Here is an 18,566-nt window from a genome sequence, read left to right as displayed (position 1 = left end):
AAGATAAGGCTTTTGGACCTTTTGCCATCTCTTCTTCATGATTTCTGATCTGCTGAAGAGTTGGGTTTGCTCTCAAAGGGCTTGGAGCGTTGTTTTCTTCGACATAATTCCATAATCCAAGATCCTTTAAGTATGTTTTCATCTTCGCTGCCCAAACTTGGTAGTTCTCTCCATTAAAGATAGGGGGTGAAAGAGAAGTGTTGATGGAAGCCATTAGAAGAGAGCTGGACAAATAAACTTGTTGCTGTTTTTTTTTTGTTTTGAAAACAATCCCTCAAAGATCGAGAAGCTGAAGGTGGAAAAGAGAAAAATGGAGCTAATCTAGAGATTTTAGTTCATACAGCAAAAGTTATTTTATACAAAGAGTACATAAAGTGAAGTCTATCAAATCCCTTAAATCCTGGAAATTGACTCCTTATATTATGCTAAAATAAAGCTCCACCACACATTAAATTTAACTTCTGATTTCTAGAACTTTATAGCAAAATAACCCAAAAGTTACAACAAAATATCAAGACAAAAATGCTAAGTTGACAGCACTTAGCATCACAAACAAAATCAACACCCTTCATCAGGGCCATGATTCTCATTGTTTATCTCCTGTTTCTCCCACTACTTGTTTGTTGCTATTTATTAGCCTTATTAGCAGTTAAGTTGTGAGCCTACAAAACGGCAGTAGGCCTTCTTATTTTATGCAATTTGAATTGAGCAGTTAAAAGTCTTCCTTTCTCATAGCTTTGCCTCTTGTTTCCAACAATTTGATAGACCAAAAGGAAAAGCTAAGTTGGCATTAGTGATGGGAGAGCTTGAACAAGCGTGTGATTACATCAAGAAGCTCAACTGTGAAGATGGAAAGCTAGTTAACACATCATCTGTGATGGAATGCGCAAGGCAAATTTTACTGCTTGTTGCTAAGAAGTGCTCGGCCTAAGTGTCACGTATGCTCAAGAAAGATATGGGCTCACAATCGCGTGAGATGGAAGATCATTTAGCCAAGTTGGAAAAGCTATTCATTTTTGCAAAGGGACGGTACAACTAGTATATTGATTGTATTGACATCAAGCACAAGTATTTTCATTCATAAACATGGCCAACTAAACTTGCCGTATACAAAGGGTATACCAAAAGGTAAACAATCTACAAAATGTGATTCTCTACAAACTCCACCCAACCTTCTTTCTACACAATAAGGGACTCTATGGGTGCACCAAAAGAAAATAAGGGATCTATACTCTTTCAAAAGATCTCATATTTCTCTCTCTATCCAAACAAACTCACACTAATGCAAGTGGAACCATATTCCATGCTATGCATCTTCTCCTCCTTCACCCGCTCTTCCAACTGAAGATCAACTCTTTCACTGTTTTTAGCATCATCCATGGGGTGCCAAGACTGATTATAAAGGATGCCAACTAGTATATTAATTTCAAGCTATCATTTTGTGCCCGTGATGTGAAGCCACGGTCCACTAATCTTTTGATGTGATGACCAACAATCCCAATGCACCTATCAATATATACTGCATAAGCAGGAAGAGAAAAAGAGCCAAATATTAGGATTTCATTGCTCCTAGCTAGTCAACCTTATAAGACTCACACATTATTGCATAAAGTGAAAGCAGAATTTTTTTGATGACAAGGGAACCCGCGGCCGCTACCCTTCGGGTGCGCACAGGGTAAACATAAAGTGAAAGCAGAATTAGAAGTTTGATTCATAACAAACCTTGATAATTGGCTTTTCAGTCATGATTATAGTTACCCACCCAACATAAGGCAAGAACCTGAAATTGGCATGCAAGTGGTTCAGCATACAAGGGACACACGATCAAAAAAAGGAAGAAAAAAAAGAAGAGAAGAGTGAGGTACTACTTCAATCCTTTCTCAAGTGACAACAGATTAGTTGAACTTGCCTAGCATGGGATTAATGGCAGAAATAATGATAGGCTTCTGCGCAACGTTTATTTTAAGGGAGAAAACTTCACAAGTTAAACGAATAAAAACTTCTCAAGTTAAACGAATAACAATATGAATTCTACAAACTTATGATGGATTAGTTGTTGGAGTTTGCGATATTGCATCGTGTAGAACCAAAGGGAAGGGGTACACATTCAAATAAGATAACACATAGAAGGGAATGAGCGGCCAAGGCAACACCACTAAAAGACCTCGACCACACAATTGCTGATAGGTCTCTTACGCACAGACATCAACAAAAGAGAAAGGAAAGATCTAAAGAGTTTATCTAATGGTCAACTCACCCAACAGCTCTCCCATGATGTGATGACGCTGCAGCTAGCGTTGACCGTGGGCATAGAGAGGTCTGTCGTCACCAGGGTTGTTGTCTCCTAAAGATACGAATCATAAACAAGCAAAATTATAATAGTCTTCATTGAGGACTAAGAACCACAAAACCTTGCTTAACAATTATTAGGTGACAAGCATAGTAACAGAAGGCCCTTTCATTTGATCACTCTCTGAAGTGAACTCTTTCATTAGTTGGAAAACTATGAAGTGATTGATGTGCACCTATTGCATTGTAATAAATTTATGATAACTGATTCCTCGACGGAGAGAGAGATCCATCCAATACGTCCTTGACCACTACCTAATATGCATCATAAAATTACCTTTTGTAAGGACATTAACTTCTCCAGTAATGGTATTTTAGTTTACCCAAGAGGAAGACCAATGCAGCACACAACCAAAACTAGTTATGTACAGGAAATACCTTCTAATCAACATGATTCAACAATATTTTAATTCCCGTTCCCTTTTCCTTCAGGGGGTTGGGTTACGAAGTAAATACAACAAACTGCTACTACGAATTGAATTACCAAGTGAAGAAAATGATATAGGAAGTTGCTGATATTAATATTTGCCAAATGCTATAGTCTGTTCTCTGGTTAGACTCATTAGCGGTACTTTTTACATATGCACCTCTCCCAATTATCAAGGAAGGAAAAAAGGGCAAATCACCAGCCAGGGCCTAACCCCCCCCCCCCCCCCCCCGCACCCCCCCCCCCCCCTTACTTGGCTTGGTTACTTACCCTAGTCTAGTTAAGGAAGGAGGGTCATCCATAACTTGATTCACTTCAGAAACCACTTCATATTATCAGTCCCTTATATTCTTCTTTTCCTTGTCAAAGTTTGATAGCCATTTGCACATTCTTTGTTTCATTACCAGTGCCCAGAAAAATATGATGCAGGCAACCAGGTTCCTATAATCAAGCACAACCAGATGAAAGAATATTTTGTATAGAGATAATACTTCCCGCCGTACCTTTATTACTCGATGAACAATTGGAATATCACGTCCCTGTGCAACAAAAAACAGCAGAAGTAAATTTCAAAGACAATATAAATGACAGCAAAGATTTCAGCTAGATGACTTTGACAGATTGAAGTCCAATTAATGAAATAGAAAGCACTTATGTGCAAAACTAAATGGGGCCTATTCAGTGAACCATTTTGTTTCCTTGGATCAATATTGGACTACATCACTACAGTTGTGTTTAGTAAAAGAATGACCCATGTTTGATGATCCTCCACTTCTAAGTTCTATCTTATCTATTAGTTAAGAGATTTTTTTTTTTTTGAAACTGGTACTATTAAAAGTTAGAGAAAGTTTGTATCTAGTTAGAGTTCGAGTCCCTTTTTTTCTTCTTCTCTTTTTTCCTTTCTTTTTATTTTATTTTTTGGAGGAGGGGTTGATGGGAGATTGAGGCCATTGTTTCAAGAGTTATATCATACTTAGGGTTCTATTTCTATAAATTGAATCCTTGTGCATTTGGTTCTAAAAAGCAACTTGAACGATTGTTGACAAATAAAGAACATTATGAATTGATCTCCTCATGGTATTCTCTCCCACCTCTTAAATTTCTCTCCCCTTTTTGTTCATTTCTTCCGCTAACATCTCTCCCATCTCCCTTTTAGTACTAAACTAGCTATAAAACCCTGTGTTATGCATAGGCCTAACGCAGGTGAAAATGTTGAAATCGGTGATTAACTTTTTGTATGAATTTGGATGATAATATAAGATAAATCTTTATTTAGTATTATAGAAGTTTAAATCTCAAGTGTGTGATTTTAAAATCTTTTAGCTAATGTTTGCATGTGATAGGTTCTCTTACATATACTTAAAATTAATTTGGTTATCCTTTAAAAACATATTCCCTCCGTCCCAAAAAGATTATCTTACTTTCCTTATTAGTTTGTCCCAAAAAGATTGACACATTTCTATATTTAGAAACAATTTAACTTTATGAGATACTCCCTCCGTTCACTTTTACTTGTCCACTATTCCTAAAATAGATTTTCATTTTTACTTGTCATTTTCCACATATCAAGATAAGACAATTATTTTTTTCCTATTTTACCCTTAGCATTAATTACTCATTCCAAATCATTTTCCAAATCCAATACAATTACTCTAACAATTAATATGGGCATCATGGTAAAATACACACTTTATTTATTATTTCTTAAACAGCGTGAAAAGTCAAAAGTGGACAAGTAAAAGTGAACGGAGGGAGTGATTTACAACCACCCAAATATCTAAGGCTTGTTTTGGACCACACATTTCAATATTCTTTCTTTATTTCTTAAACTCCGTGTCAAGTCAAACTAAGACAATCTTTTTGGGACGAAGGGAGTATATTTCTACTTTATTAATATTTTCAGCTATTTTAAAGATAGTACCAAAATCTAATTATGATAACTTTTTTTTATTAATCTAAAACTCCCAAAACACTAATTAATATATAGGTACATTTCAAATTTTAAGATAAAATTGACACAATGCTATTAGAAAGAGTGAAATTATTTTATATAAATTTTACAAAATAATAAAGTATTTTTGTATTATTATTGTAAAGAATTGGATCTTGGCCACTCAACCCCAAAAGCTAGCTCATGAGGGGAGGATTGACCAACTCCATACAAGGAGACCACCCATCTCATTAACCACCGATGTGGAACTTTTTGTAGCCCAGGGCTGGATATTTGGAGCATGTGCAATTTAATATGGGGGCCCAACATCTGGTGAGATGAGTCCTGCTTTGATACCATGTAAAGAAATGGATCTTGAGCCTAACTTAAGCCCCAAAAGCTAGCTCATGAGGGAGAATTGACCAAGTTCATATAAGGAGACCACTCATCTCAGTAACAACTGATGTGAGACTTTTTTCATTTAACTCTTCAACAATTACTAATGATTTAAAACTAAAAATGGATTATTAATACGTTGGAAAACGTTTTTATGATAGTGTATTACTTATGTTAACGTTAGTTTCCTTTTAAAATATCAAACATTGCAATATTCACTCAACTGTTCTCTGTTATTTTCTCTATATGTCTACCAAGCATTTGAATATCAACTTATATATATAGTAAATGGATATGAGAATAAAAGATCGACATGAGAAAAGTAGACCCCAAACCTAATTCTCATAGATGCCAAATCAAATCAATGAGAAGTGATAATCCATCCAGGTAAGTATAACCACGTGACTATCAAGAAAAACAAATAAGTCAATCAGTAGATGGAAAAGTTAAATGAACCCCATAACCTCAAAAAAGTTGTACATGTTTTCAGCTAACATAGACTATTTCTTTGGTCCAAGGGAAGGTACACGTCTAAAGCAGTGAAAGACAATACTTTTAAAGCAAGTAAAACCAGAAAATACTGAATACACCCTTGAAGTGCAAGCAGACATGTTGACAGTCAGGTGCTTAACTCCCTCTTATTTTACTACTATATTATAAGAGGCTTGTAGCCTATTGTTGTTCGTCAACTTGTCTGCTTGCAGCTCTCAAGGGTATTTTCCTTATTTTTTTATTTTAGTGCCTTTAAAGTGTTGTATTTGACTGCTTTATGCTTGTATCTTTCCTTTATGGGACAAAAAGGTTAGTATCCCTTCTATGTTGGCTGTAAACATGTGCAGCTTTTTGGAGGTTGCGAAGCCCACTTTACTTTTTCATTTATGATTCACTTATTTGGCTTCCTTGATAGCCACGTGCTTGTATTTAACTGGAAGCATTGTCACTTCTCATCGACTTGATTTGACATCTGTAAACATTGTTTACACTTTTGGGTCTACTTTTTTCATGCTCATCAGTTATTCTCATATATCCATTTAGTCATCTATATAAAGTTGATATTTTCATGAATATTTGATAGGAATATAGAAAAAGAAACAAGAAATAGTTTGAGTTAAGATTCCAGTGTTTGATATTTCAAAACACTGGAATTCTTTTGAGCCGAGGGTCTATTGGAAACAACCTCTCTACTCCACAAAGATAGGGGTAAGGTCTGCGTACATCCTACCCTCTCCAGACCCCACTTGTGGGATTACACTGGGTATGTTGTTGTTTGTTTGATATTTTTTTAAAAAACTCATAAGTATTTCATTTCAATTCAAAATTCATAAAAGAATTAACCATTAATTTCAACATTTTTACCTGCGTTTGGATCCATGCAACGCACAGGGTTTTATAACTAGTATAATCGTAGAATTAATCATCATCATTGGAAACTTTTTAAACACTAGTTGTCAATTTTTTATTATCTACATTGATTGAGGCCTATCACATCCTATTTAATGATCAGTTCTTCCTAGCATCAGATTCCTAATTTTCCATCCATCCAATTCCCCGACAAAGATTTCAATGTTGATTTCATTAACTTATTTCATAGTGCATCCTAGCACATCTAAAATGGAATAAATAAAGATCTCCCATCAGTTAGGCTATTAGATGAGGTGGTTCCCTCAATTTAACATGACCTCATAACAAAACTTAGCTCCTGCATTAAAGTCTCACACCCAGAAAAAAATTATGACACATATCTAAATGAATACATAAATGTGTCCCCCTCTAATAAACTAAACCTTTGTACAAGGCGGTTCACACAATTCAACATACTGTACATCAAGACCAATTTTATCGAATTTTATTCTGTGCCCTCTCCTGTTGGTGTGGACAAAATAGAATTGTTGACAGGGTTCCAAGTTGTCTCTACGGAAACATAAATAATTCTCAAATCATTGGCAAAGTTCACAATACAAAGAAAATATTGTTTATCGTGTATGTTTATCTTCTCAAAGCCAAAGTAACTGAAGCAGAAAACAGATTAAACAGAGGATGATGGTAAGCACTACTTACGTCAACATTAAACACAACAATTTCTCCGGCACGAATAGGATCCTTACTCATATGCAAGAAAAGAATGTCACCCTGCAAGAAAGTAGACGATGCTTTCAGTAATATAGAGTCGAAAGAGAAACTAACACTCCACTTCTCACTGAAAGTGCAAAAGAAAAGAAAAAGAATTCAGGAGAGTTCTCAGTTGAGGTTCCTTGACAGTAAGACTCCAAGAACATACTGTCAATGACACATGAAAGGTGTCCGTTGCACAGATTTATATATAGGAACGCTCATTATTTATTTCAAATAACAAGTTGCTACTGAAACCCTGAAGTCTATGTCCATGGGAAGATATATTGGCATAAATCGTGCATATTTAGATGATATACCAGATAGTTAAACCGCTGCCTTTTTTTAATCTTCTTTTGACTCCCTTTCTTAGTTTCATATCTTAATTTCCTCTAGTCTTTTAACCCAGTGTTGTCAAAGGTGTGCTTAAGCCCTGAAGCGAGGCTCAAAACTTGTTGAGCGTTCGCCTCACTTATTGTGCGCTTCAGTGTCGTCACCAAGGTCAAAGACAAACTTTTCCTTGCAAATGAGCTTTTTCTGATGATGCGACACTAAACACTTTATCGTAAAAGAAAAATTAATTTCTTTGTCCATATATTTGTTATTCATGCTTATAATTATTAGGCTTGGGCTAAACATATTTATTTGTATTTTTTTTTTAAAAAAAATTGCGCCTTTCTTCACAAAAGCCCACGCTTTATTTGTGCTTTGTGCTTAAAGCCCCGATGGACCTTAGAGCTTTTTTGCGCTTTTCGCTTTTGATAACACTGTTTTAACCTCTGGTAAAGAATTGAGAACAAGTTTCTTTAGCTCACCCTTTTAAAGCCAGGTTCCATACTTTCAGAAAGCACAACCACCACAGGTGATTCGCTCCCAGTTACACACATCAATGCTTTCCATATTATAAGTGCTGATGCAACGATCATCCCTGAAAGTGATTATGTGAGATAAGGGTCAGAACAAAGGATATTAACCGTTACAATAAAGTAAAGAACATAATCTTTCAGCTTTTATTTTCATACTATTTCACGCAACAAAAGAATTGACTATAGATTTCACATTTCATAATGAAAATAGAGATTTCAAAACATTATCTGCGTGTAAGGCTGTACATTGTTTCTTTTGAAAAATTGAAGAACTCAGTTTGAAACTCTGGTCTATCAATTTTTTCCAGAAGTGTTTGGTTGAACTGTTTTTGCTGAAAAAATAAAAATAACGTTTTAAGAGAATTTGACACTGTTATTCAAATCGTTCAGAAACTCTGATACTCAGTTCTTCAATTTATTTTCAAAAACTTAATTTTGAGTTGAATTATTTTCAAATACTCAACTTTTTTTTGGCAAAAACAGCTCAAACAAACACATCTTGAAAATTTTGAAAACTGAGTTTCCAGCTCAATTCTTCAAACAAACGCCACCTAGATATTCCCTCTATCCCAAACTAAATGTCCAACTACTAGCTCGTATCATCTAATCCAGAAAAAAGCCAAAGCTAGTCATTAAATCATTGAGAAGATGATAGGAATTAGCTGTGACTCTCATCTGCATTAGTTCCATACTTGCACATTTAATTATTTCAGAAGATAATTTGATTAGCTAATCACTCTTTTCCAAGGGCAACATTAAGTTACCTAAAATCCTTACATGGAGATATATCTTATTCAACCTTGCCATTCAATGAAGTCAATTCTTGCTTTTTCATGCCAAAGAAAATAAATTAATATGCATAGAACAGTTCTCTCTGTTTGTTTAGATTGCTAATGCAGATGTACTTGACTTGGGTATAAATCTTTCAGCCTTATATCATAAAATATGTCAGCCTATAGGTTGATAAGAGAACACAGCTATTTCATGATCTACAATTCACCTCGTGACAACAATGAGTATGAAGTTGGATCCTTTACTTCATAGTATTTCATTAATTAAATAAAGAAGAATAAGGTATAGACCTTCTTGTAGAGTAGTTCCGAGCAACCCAAACAAGCAATAGTACAAGACACAATTACAACTAGGGGTGTCAAATGGGCAGGTTGGGCTGAATTTTGTTTGGTCAAAATGGGCTGAGTTAATAAATTTGCAAAGTTACTTGGACTGAAATGGGTTCGGCTAAAATGGGCTAAAAAGCCGGTCATAACCCAACCCTTCCAATCCGTACTAAGTTTTAATTTCTTTGTTTGTTCTTTTATAATTTTTTAAGTACCTAATAAAACTATGTTTTTCTTTATTATGGCTATATATAACATATTAAACAACAAAAAATGTTTTTTTTAGAGATATTTTGACAAGGTTTCTCATGGGTCAATTTGGGCTGCATATCATCCCCAATTTTAGATGGACCGAAATGGGTTGGGCTAAAAGGGGGTTGAGCCAACTAAAAAGGAGGGGGGAAGGAGGGAGGGGGGGGGGTCAATGACCCGCCAAACTTGGACGGGTTGGGCAGGTCTTGTTTACATGGGCTAATTTTGTCACCCGTAGTTACAACCAAATAAATGCCACCTAACACGAAGCTACTTCATCATAACATCCATTGGATGTCTCAGACAAGCTCAACAATCCTATATAGACATCCAAGTTGGCTTTTTTGGTATTAAAAGCAAACACAATAAATTGAAAATGCACCATGAAATAGGGATGGCAATAGGGCGGGGCGGGGTGGGGTGGGGCTAGTTTAGGGGGGTGCGGGGCGGGGTGGGGCTAGTTTGCGTACGCACCAACAATTGCCCATACAAATCATGTGGACTACAAGAAGAGCATACCGCTAAAGGTATAAAGAGAACGCAAAAAATTAGAGTTTCTAACAAAGGTGCTCTTCTTTTTGGGACGAGGGAGTAATTTGGGCTAGATGTCAATAGAAATACTGCGCAACAAATTGGGACTGAGGAGTAACTTGGCTTAGATATCAAAAGGGGCCAAAGGCCCATTAGGTTACCCTTCCAAAACCTTACACCGCTCTGTTATGTATAGGGATAACCCATAACTGCTAACAAAATACTATTCAAACTTTGTCATTCTACCATCAAATGGGTGCGATTTCTAAGGAGATGCTTATACTAATGGTAAGTTTAATATAAGTGGCATTCTTTTTTTGTTAAATAACATATATGCTAATCCTTTTTTTTTTTTTTTTTTTTTTTTTTTGTGGAAACCTTGATTCTGGAAAATAACAAGTTTCTTTGGTGGATGGTTATGGTCGAGTATTGTTTCTCTAATTAAGATTGAAGTCATATTCCTCTTTTCAGTTTTTTTTTTTTTTTTAAAAAAAAGGGTTGAAGTCATATTTCCGTTCCTTTATTTCCAATTACATAAATCAATAGTTCAAACCGCACCCAAAGGTAGGACATTTCCATTTTGATTAGGATCGTATTTTATGGTTACAATAACATAAGAAAATAAGTAAGTAATTTTCCAGTGGAAAACATTTTCCTTCATACCAAACACACCTTTAACAAAAACAATCAGGTCAATGAACATATAGCCAGTCCCCAAGTCCGAAATCCGAATAAATTCACTAAAAAAAAAAAAAAATCCGAAATCCAGGAAAAATGAAGGTTAGCCAGAAGTTGACACTTGACAGCCAAAAAGAGTCAATTTATTCAGAATATGTTGGGACGGGTCAACCCAAGTGGGCGGAATAGATGCAGAGGCACAATTGAATAGGTCCGAAAGCAAGTAATAACTGAATTCATGCGTGTATAAAGGCTGAATGAATTGTATTGAAACAGTAAGATATAAGCAAAGATGAATTACGAACCAAAACTAATAGCTTGTGTTACCAGTTGTCTGAACTGAATTGACTTTACTGAGTCGATTTGCTCTCCTATCCACCCCATTTTCCTCTTTCTTCTCTGTGTCTCCTTGGTCATTTTGGGCCAGTTTACTACTTCCGACTTTGACACATAAATTTGTATGGCGAATTCTCTCTTTTTTTTTTTTTACGCGGGTTGTCCTTCATTTGGGGTGGTCTTTAATTTTTGTCCTTCAAATTGGTGATTAAGTTTTGCCTTTCGCCTAATACCTCGAGCTTGTGAGTTCAAACCTCAGCTCAATTAAAAAATAATAATTCACAAGGCAGAATTTCGTAAGACAGAAATATTCAAATTCTGCCTTTAAGGCCCAAATTCTCAGCGAAATTCTGTCTGAAGAGCAAAAGTTAAAGACCACCATTTTGAGAGACAAAAATTAAAGACCACCCCAGCGAAGGGCAATCCTGCAAATTGCCAGCGAATTGTTACTGTTTCTATAAAAAAAAAGTTGTCATTTTTTTTTAGACCGACTAAAGAAAAAAAAGTGGAATACAAATTGAGACGGAAGGAGTATTTTAGTAAGTAAAGGGTCATTTTAAAATCCTATTTTCTTGCGTGATTGACATTGATTTGGTTGAAATTTGGGGGAAAATAGTATTTGAAAGTAACGTTGAAAATGTATTTGAAAACTAAAATTATGTTTGAAAATGCATTCCACTTTAAAAAAATTGAAGTTTTATGAGTAAAAAATATCTTTTTAAATTGAAAAACTCATTTTTCAAAAACTAATCAGATAAGTTCAACATATAATCAAACAATACAAAAAAAAAAAAAAAAAAGAATTTTGTACAAACATCATAATAAAGTTAGATTGGAATGACACAAGTATAGGAAGCGCTTCCCAATTTAATAAGCTTTATGCGACACGAATCTAAACTAATCGAGGATTGAATTTTTTTTTTGGTTAATACCAGGCATTGAGTGGAAAACCAAAATAAACCCGAAGTTTACTATATTATTTAGATATTAATGGTAATTGAAGATTTTTGACCTCATAAAATTGACTTATTTACCTCAATTTAGGAACCTATTATATTATTTAGATATTAATGGTAATAGAAGATTTTTGACCTCATAAAATTGACTTATTTACCTCAATTTAGGTACCTATTGAACACTTCTAACTCCCACGAAAGTGTGTCTAGTGAACACCTCCACCTAACGGAGCGTGGGTAAATAAATTCAAGGAATGTTGCTTCATATGTAACAAATCAGACCAATTAACTAAAAACATGTCAGCGAAGAAGGAAAAGAAAAAGATACCTCACAAAATAAACCCCCTTTTCCTCCGCTGCCGACCACCACTCGCACAATGTGCACAAGAGGATTGCTTGCTTGCTCTGTTCACTTTTACTTATTCACTATGGACTTTGCACTCCCCTTAAAAAATAATAAATGAAATGCATAATTCTATCATACCCATATTAATGGTCTATAGTTTCAATGGACTTGTGAAATGATTTGTGAAATGAAGAATTATTGTTAAAGTTAAAATAGAGAAAATAAAGACGTCATCCTATCCTCCCCAAACCCCACTTGTGGGATTAAACTGGATATGTTGTTGTCAAATTGTCTTTCTCTTGATATGCTAAGGTGAACAAGCAAAACTGAAAGTCTACTTCTACTATATTAAACAAGTAAAAGTGAACGGAGGGAATAATATCATTAAGAAACGAGAATAGATTGACACAAACAAGGGAACACTACTGATACCACAGTAGGGGAACATATTCTTCAGCAGTTAAAGAGACTATAAAAGAGTTAAAAATTCCTATGCTGCATTTGTTACAAACTATGTCATTGCTGGATAATGTAATTCTTGATTTCTGAAATAGCCGCGGCCAGAAAACAAAGGGGCAGCATTTCCTAGACTCTCATACCAGATCGATCTGCCCGCTCTCCACAAGTGGCTTTATGGACTTGTAAGGCAGAGCATACAAATCGTTGGCTTCAATGTTCACTGGTTCTTCCCCACTGTCATTAAAAAAGATTAATGGAGGTCAATAACTGAAAGGATTCCAAGGAAAAACAACAATATAGTAAAGAAGATAACCTGTCATCAAGTTGAAAGGATCCTAAAAATCTCTTGCTTCTGCAGATAACATATTGATCCAGCTGCGGCTCAGGAACTAAAAGGCATACAAGAAGAGAAACTGCTGTTTCAGTACAAATGTAAATCCCAAAAGTATATATTTGAGATGTCAAAAATGCGAAGAAGACAAGCAAATATCATGAGTGCAAGAGATTAGATCGTGCCTTAAACTAACTCACAATCAGGTCGCAGGTTTGGCTGTTCATAGACAATTTAAATCACTTAGCAACAAACGTTTTATTATTTCAAGATACTTTTGATTATGGTATGGCGATTAATCTAGGACTCCAAGGAACTCTTTTAGCTCACAACGACATCGATAACGCGAACACACACAGAAATGCATAAAGAAGCAGATAAGGGAAGGGACTTGAACAAATTTATCACAATCAACTTGTACGGAGTATGGCAAGCTTACCCATGTCATCTGACAAACTTAGTGAAGATTGCTTCAAGTGGGACTTGAAGCCATGAGGCAACTTGGAGAGAACAGACTGATCTAAATGTTGCTCCATGTCGTCAATACACCTAATCGTCCCAGGTAATTAACATTATACACTTGGTATGCATTGAACACTTATAATAAAGAGAAACAACTTTACCTTTCAGCAAATTTCTGCTCTTGTTTAGATAGACGATTCCATAAGTCAGTAGTTTTTTGTATGTGAAATGCATAAGTTTCAATCTGCAGTCAAACATTAATTATGAAATGAATGAACATGGGATAAGCTGCAGGGCGACACTAAGAGATGAGATCCTATTAACTTCACCTAAATCAAAGACATAATAATATACTTATAATTCAAGGCTACCTTTTGGAGACGGGTTCTTAGATATGATCTCAATAGAAACAGAGTTCTATCGAGGTCCATCTGGTAAAGAGACACGGTGAGAGGATCAACACCATTTGTTGAAAATTCCTCTACTGTTTCTTCCTGAAGAGCAGAGATTAAGATGCATCAGCATGCAATTCATTTTAAGCCATGAAAAGGCATAAATTTATACTGAGTCACATAAGTCAAGAAACTATAGCAAAATTAGATTCACATAAATGAACAATATACCAAAAGATGTGATGAAACTTTCAGCATCATCAAATGAAATGTAGATTTGCAGTGTCAGGAGTTTTACATTACACTTCATTTAATATGACAATTTTAACAGATATTTCACACCAAGACTGAAAATATGGGAGTACTTCCATTAAGTAGCAGCAACAGCACACATCATGATAATCTTTGCTTAGATGAAAGCACAACAGCTATTCCATTCAGATAGGGCACAGTTTAAATTTCAACCAATAACTTCATTTGTGATTTACCAAATGCAGCTATATCCTTTAACATAGGCTTCAGTTTCCTAATGAAGCAATCACAAGAAGCTTCTTACCATACATTATTATCATATCCACAAGGACCACAACCACCACTAAACAACTTATTTTAATAGCATCATGTTACTAAGCTCGAGTTACCAGTTTCAACTGTAAGCCAGGCACTTATATCATAAGAAAACTATCTTCGGTGAAACAAGATTCTAACGGTTCTTTCATGGTTCTGTCATTTGTCTATTTAAGTGTACATTTCAATTTACCTTCCTGTTTTATATCTCCAAATAAAGCTGGTTCTCCCAAACACGCTTAAGGTCCACTACTAACTTTTGCGGAAGTCATGCTCCTATAGAAATATTAAGGGAAAAGGGTCAAAAATATCCCTCTACTTTGGAAAAAGGGCTAAAAATATCCGACGAACTAATTTTGGGTCAAAAATACCCCTCCCGTTATTAAACTTTCAAACATACCCTTCTTTTAACTGAAGTATCCAATCCCCCCAAATAACCATTTTTTTTGACCCGACCCATTATTAACCCGACCCAAAAAAATATTAACCCCTAATTCACCAAACATTACCCAAACGTTCCCATCCCTTCATCGACAGTAGAGAGAGAGAGAGAAAAGTGAGGGTTCCCATATTTCAATTAGGGTTCCAAATAACTTTTGGTTCTAAATTGAAATTTCCCAGCACGAGGTATTCGGTTTATTTGCAATTTATTGTCCGTTGAATTCAATTGTATCAAACTTCTATTTCTACACCTTCATCTATTTGTATTTTGTGTTTCTTCCATTAATTCAGATATCACTCCACTATTCCATCATCATATGAGAGAACCTTTAGCAGGGGCACTAGATTTACGAATCTTAGTAGTTCCAAACAGAACTATACAGTATAATTTCGGCATTAAAGCTACCCTCGCAACTCCGCAAATAGCTTTGTGTTTCTTTAACAGTTACTAAGCATTTGACAGTCATTTCATGATATGGGGCTAGTTCAATTTGGTTAGGAATTCCTATAGCCAACTGTGGAGGTGAACACAAAAATATTACTTCAGCGAGTCATTTCCTCTATCCTTTTCCTGCACATCTATATTCCATGCCACTTTACGTTTTCAGCTCCTATTTCATTTTCATCATTTCTTGTGCCCCATATAGCTGCAGTTTTTTCTACTTTTATCATTCTTTCCGTGCCATACTAGAGAAATCAGTGAACTTTACATGTAAAAAGACTATGATTTGATTCACTAAATAATGCAGATTTTCCCCTCCGGATACAGAAAAGTCATAATTCCAACTGTAACATTCTAAGATGGATTGTTTGGTGGATTAGGGTTAATAATTTTATTTGGGTCGGGTTAATAATGGGTCGGGTCAAAAAAATGGTTATTTGAGGGGATTGGATATTTCTGTTAAAAGAAGGGTATGTTTGAAAAGTTTAATAACGGGAGGGGTATTTTTGACCCAAAATTAGTTCGGAGGATATTTTTAGCCCTTTTTCCAAAGTAGAGGGATATTTTTGACCCTTTTCCCAAATATTAATAACAAAAACTTCACCTAATAGCAAACAAAATGCCCAAAATTGCTCTATAATTAAATTCTGTTAGGCATTAACTTGAAAATTGTCCACTGAAATTTTTCTATCAGAAATAAGTTTGTCTATCTAAAAGTTTAATTTCATCCTTTTAAGCAGAACTGGAAACTTCAGTTGCATCCTGCTAGACAAAACAAAAACTTCCATTTTATATTGTATAGTCCCTTTATAAACACCCTTCTGTAAGGGAGACAACTACTAATAAATTACCAATCAGCGGAGCATATTTCCACCACATAATGCCCAAAAAAAATAAAAATTACAAGTTTTAACATTAGATCACTATCCAGTTATTATCTAAGCCTATGGCATACAACAATGACACTACTCAGACATGACAAGTATGCTTTGGCCAAGAAGAGCTGGATGGAGCTAATACACTTCATTTTTAGATCATTTGCTATTCAGATTTTTTTAAAATTAAGTTAGACAGTAGTAACATCAAACAAGGGGTGAGTCCTAGTTTGAGTTTAGCTTTTGCTTTTGCTGTTTATTTAGCTTGCTCTTTGTAAAGACCTGGTTTGAGAAAATTTATAAAATAGCAACTAGGTACACTGCCTAGTTGATTCACCAAAAAAAAAAAAAAACAATACAAGTTTTAACACAAAATAAATATAAATTCTAATAGAAGATAAGGTGAAAGCCAAAGTTCAAAATACAAACAGAATAAATATCCCAGGTACAAATTTAAGAGGCCTAATTATATGAACTGTGCATACCATCAATTGAATTTGTTCCCTGGATCTTTGAACCAAAGCAGACTCAAATTGAATAATTTCAGGAGCAGCCTTTTCATTCCGCCATGCCCGTTTCAAGAGCTCCGCATCAGTCGTTGAAAGTAAAGATTCATAATCATCATCTACCCCAGCTGAATACCCCGATGCATCACCCGAATCCATTGTTAACCCAATACTCTCTTTTTCTCTTCTTCACCAAAGATTGAAGCTTTTTCTGAAATAAAAAAACAAACCTTAAGAGCTCAAGCTCAAATGAAAGTCAGAAAACAACAAAAAATTTACCCGTTTGGCCATGAGAATTATTCACTTTTTTCCAGAATTTTTTTTTGCTTCATTTGAGAATTAGCGTTTGACCACGAAAATTCCAAATACAACTTGAAGTTGTATTTCGAATTTGGAAAACACCTAAAACCATATTTTCACTTTTTTTTTCCCTCACTTTTTTTCACTTTTAGTACATTCAAACAACCAAATATTCTTTGCAAACTATAACCAAACACAACTCCATCTTCAACTCAAACTTCAAAAAATCCAGATATAGTGAAAATTTTATGGTTTCTATGGACAAACGCCTACATAGAAAATAGAAATAGCAGTTGGGCAATCAATGCTATTTCATTCTGTCCATCACATTGAGGTTCAACACCAAATTTTTTTTTTTTTTTTTTGGCTAGAACTATCAATATGAGATAGGCATTTTCACAATAAAATGTCATAATGAAACAAAGATATGTGAAAAGAGAACTTCATACAGAATACACTATAACTTAAACAAGTCAAACATACAGTTAAATCAAGAATTAGCTCTAATTTAGGTAAAAAATGCCCCATTTCAGAAACTTTTAATGGAAATAGGAAGTTATCTAACACAGCCAAACATTATTCCAGAAAACCCATCTCAGAAAAGAAAAACATCCATCTCAAAATATATAATTCTTGAAATTAAAAAGCTACAATACAAGATTCTAAATGGAGATACTTAAAAGAACCCAGCAAAATACTTCAATAAAGGTAAGAAAGATAACAATTTATGCTAAGAAAGACTATGAGAATGGAAGAAAAACTAACCACAAATGGAATTACTCAAGGGGGTTTAATTGCATTAAAGATTTGACAGCAAGACAGGAAGGGAAGAAGTTCAATTTGGATGAACTAGGAAGCTTAAGCCTTAAAGAATTCAAGAAAAGGGATACCACGTGACTTGCACGAGATGATTATTGTCCGGTGCTCGACTAAATTCAAATCCGCGCCGTGTAGGGCCCATTCGGGTAAAATGCTTCCTACCAAAGATTTTTCCATACCCAAGGCTCGGCAGCAGTAGCATTCCTATAAATTATAGTGATAATGATCGGTAGTGAACTACTCCCTCCGTCCCATATTACTTGTCTACATTACTAAAAATATGTCTCAAATTACTGGTCAGTTTATAAAATCAAGATAAATTAATTTTTTCCCATTTTATACTTAATGTTAAGTATTCTTGAAAATATTTGAAAATAATCAATATTGATTAGAGTGCTATATTGGAGAGAGATAAAGGTAAAATAATAAAAATACATTTTTTATTTATGATTTCTTAAGGGGAGTGAAAAAAAAAAAAAGTCGACAAGTAATATGGGACGGGGGGGGGGGGGGGGGGGGGGGGGGGGGGTGTACTCCTTTGGAGTATGAGGGTCAAATAATTTAATTCTTGGCTTGAATTTGAATATAGATTTTTTCAGTTTATTAAAATAAAATTTACATATTTGAAAATTAAATGAGGAGTCTTTATAAGTCAATATAATTAATAATTCAGAATAC

At 34.9% G+C, this 18,566-nt stretch overlaps 2 protein-coding genes across 2 annotated transcripts; both read right to left on the bottom strand.

The window, feature by feature from the left end:
* Positions 1 to 332: 332 nt before the first annotated feature.
* Positions 333 to 11,040, bottom strand: LOC132038044 (uncharacterized). The gene is made up of 7 exons (XM_059428770.1): positions 10,962 to 11,040; positions 8,027 to 8,139; positions 7,161 to 7,232; positions 3,124 to 3,315; positions 2,258 to 2,319; positions 1,723 to 1,780; positions 333 to 1,519 (listed from the first exon to the last, which is right to left on the bottom strand). Exons 1-7 carry the CDS (start codon positions 11,038 to 11,040, stop codon positions 1,469 to 1,471), a joined length of 627 nt encoding a protein of 208 aa, XP_059284753.1. The 3' UTR covers positions 333 to 1,468.
* A 1,611-nt stretch (positions 11,041 to 12,651) lies between these two features.
* LOC132037077 (DNA replication complex GINS protein SLD5-like) lies at positions 12,652 to 17,977 on the bottom strand. Its single transcript, XM_059427515.1, has 7 exons — positions 17,835 to 17,977; positions 16,749 to 16,980; positions 13,918 to 14,040; positions 13,708 to 13,790; positions 13,524 to 13,633; positions 13,067 to 13,142; positions 12,652 to 12,987 (listed from the first exon to the last, which is right to left on the bottom strand). Exons 2-7 carry the CDS (start codon positions 16,926 to 16,928, stop codon positions 12,888 to 12,890), a joined length of 672 nt encoding a protein of 223 aa, XP_059283498.1. The 5' UTR covers positions 16,929 to 16,980; positions 17,835 to 17,977; the 3' UTR covers positions 12,652 to 12,887.
* Between the last annotated feature and the right edge of the window lie 589 nt (positions 17,978 to 18,566).

The sequence above is a fragment of the Lycium ferocissimum genome, chromosome 11 (assembly GCF_029784015.1).
Source record: "Lycium ferocissimum isolate CSIRO_LF1 chromosome 11, AGI_CSIRO_Lferr_CH_V1, whole genome shotgun sequence".
Taxonomy (NCBI): domain Eukaryota; kingdom Viridiplantae; phylum Streptophyta; class Magnoliopsida; order Solanales; family Solanaceae; genus Lycium; species Lycium ferocissimum.
Note: the sequence above shows the minus strand (reverse complement) of the source record. Positions and strands in the feature narration are given on the sequence as shown.

Coding starts and splice junctions, on each gene's coding strand:
- LOC132038044 (XM_059428770.1), bottom strand. CDS start 11,040: ATGGGGTGGATAGGAGAGCAAATCGACTCAGTAAAGTCAATTCAGTTC. Junction 7,233..8,026: donor TGGAACCTGGCTTTAAAAGG/GTGAGCTAAAGA, acceptor ACTTTCTTGCAG/GGTGACATTCTTTTCTTGCA. Junction 1,520..1,722: donor CTGAAAAGCCAATTATCAAG/GTTTGTTATGAA, acceptor CTGCTTATGCAG/TATATATTGATAGGTGCATT.
- LOC132037077 (XM_059427515.1), bottom strand. CDS start 16,928: ATGGATTCGGGTGATGCATCGGGGTATTCAGCTGGGGTAGATGATGAT. Junction 14,041..16,748: donor GGGAACAAATTCAATTGATG/GTATGCACAGTT, acceptor TCTGCTCTTCAG/GAAGAAACAGTAGAGGAATT. Junction 13,791..13,917: donor TAAGAACCCGTCTCCAAAAG/GTAGCCTTGAAT, acceptor GTTTGACTGCAG/ATTGAAACTTATGCATTTCA.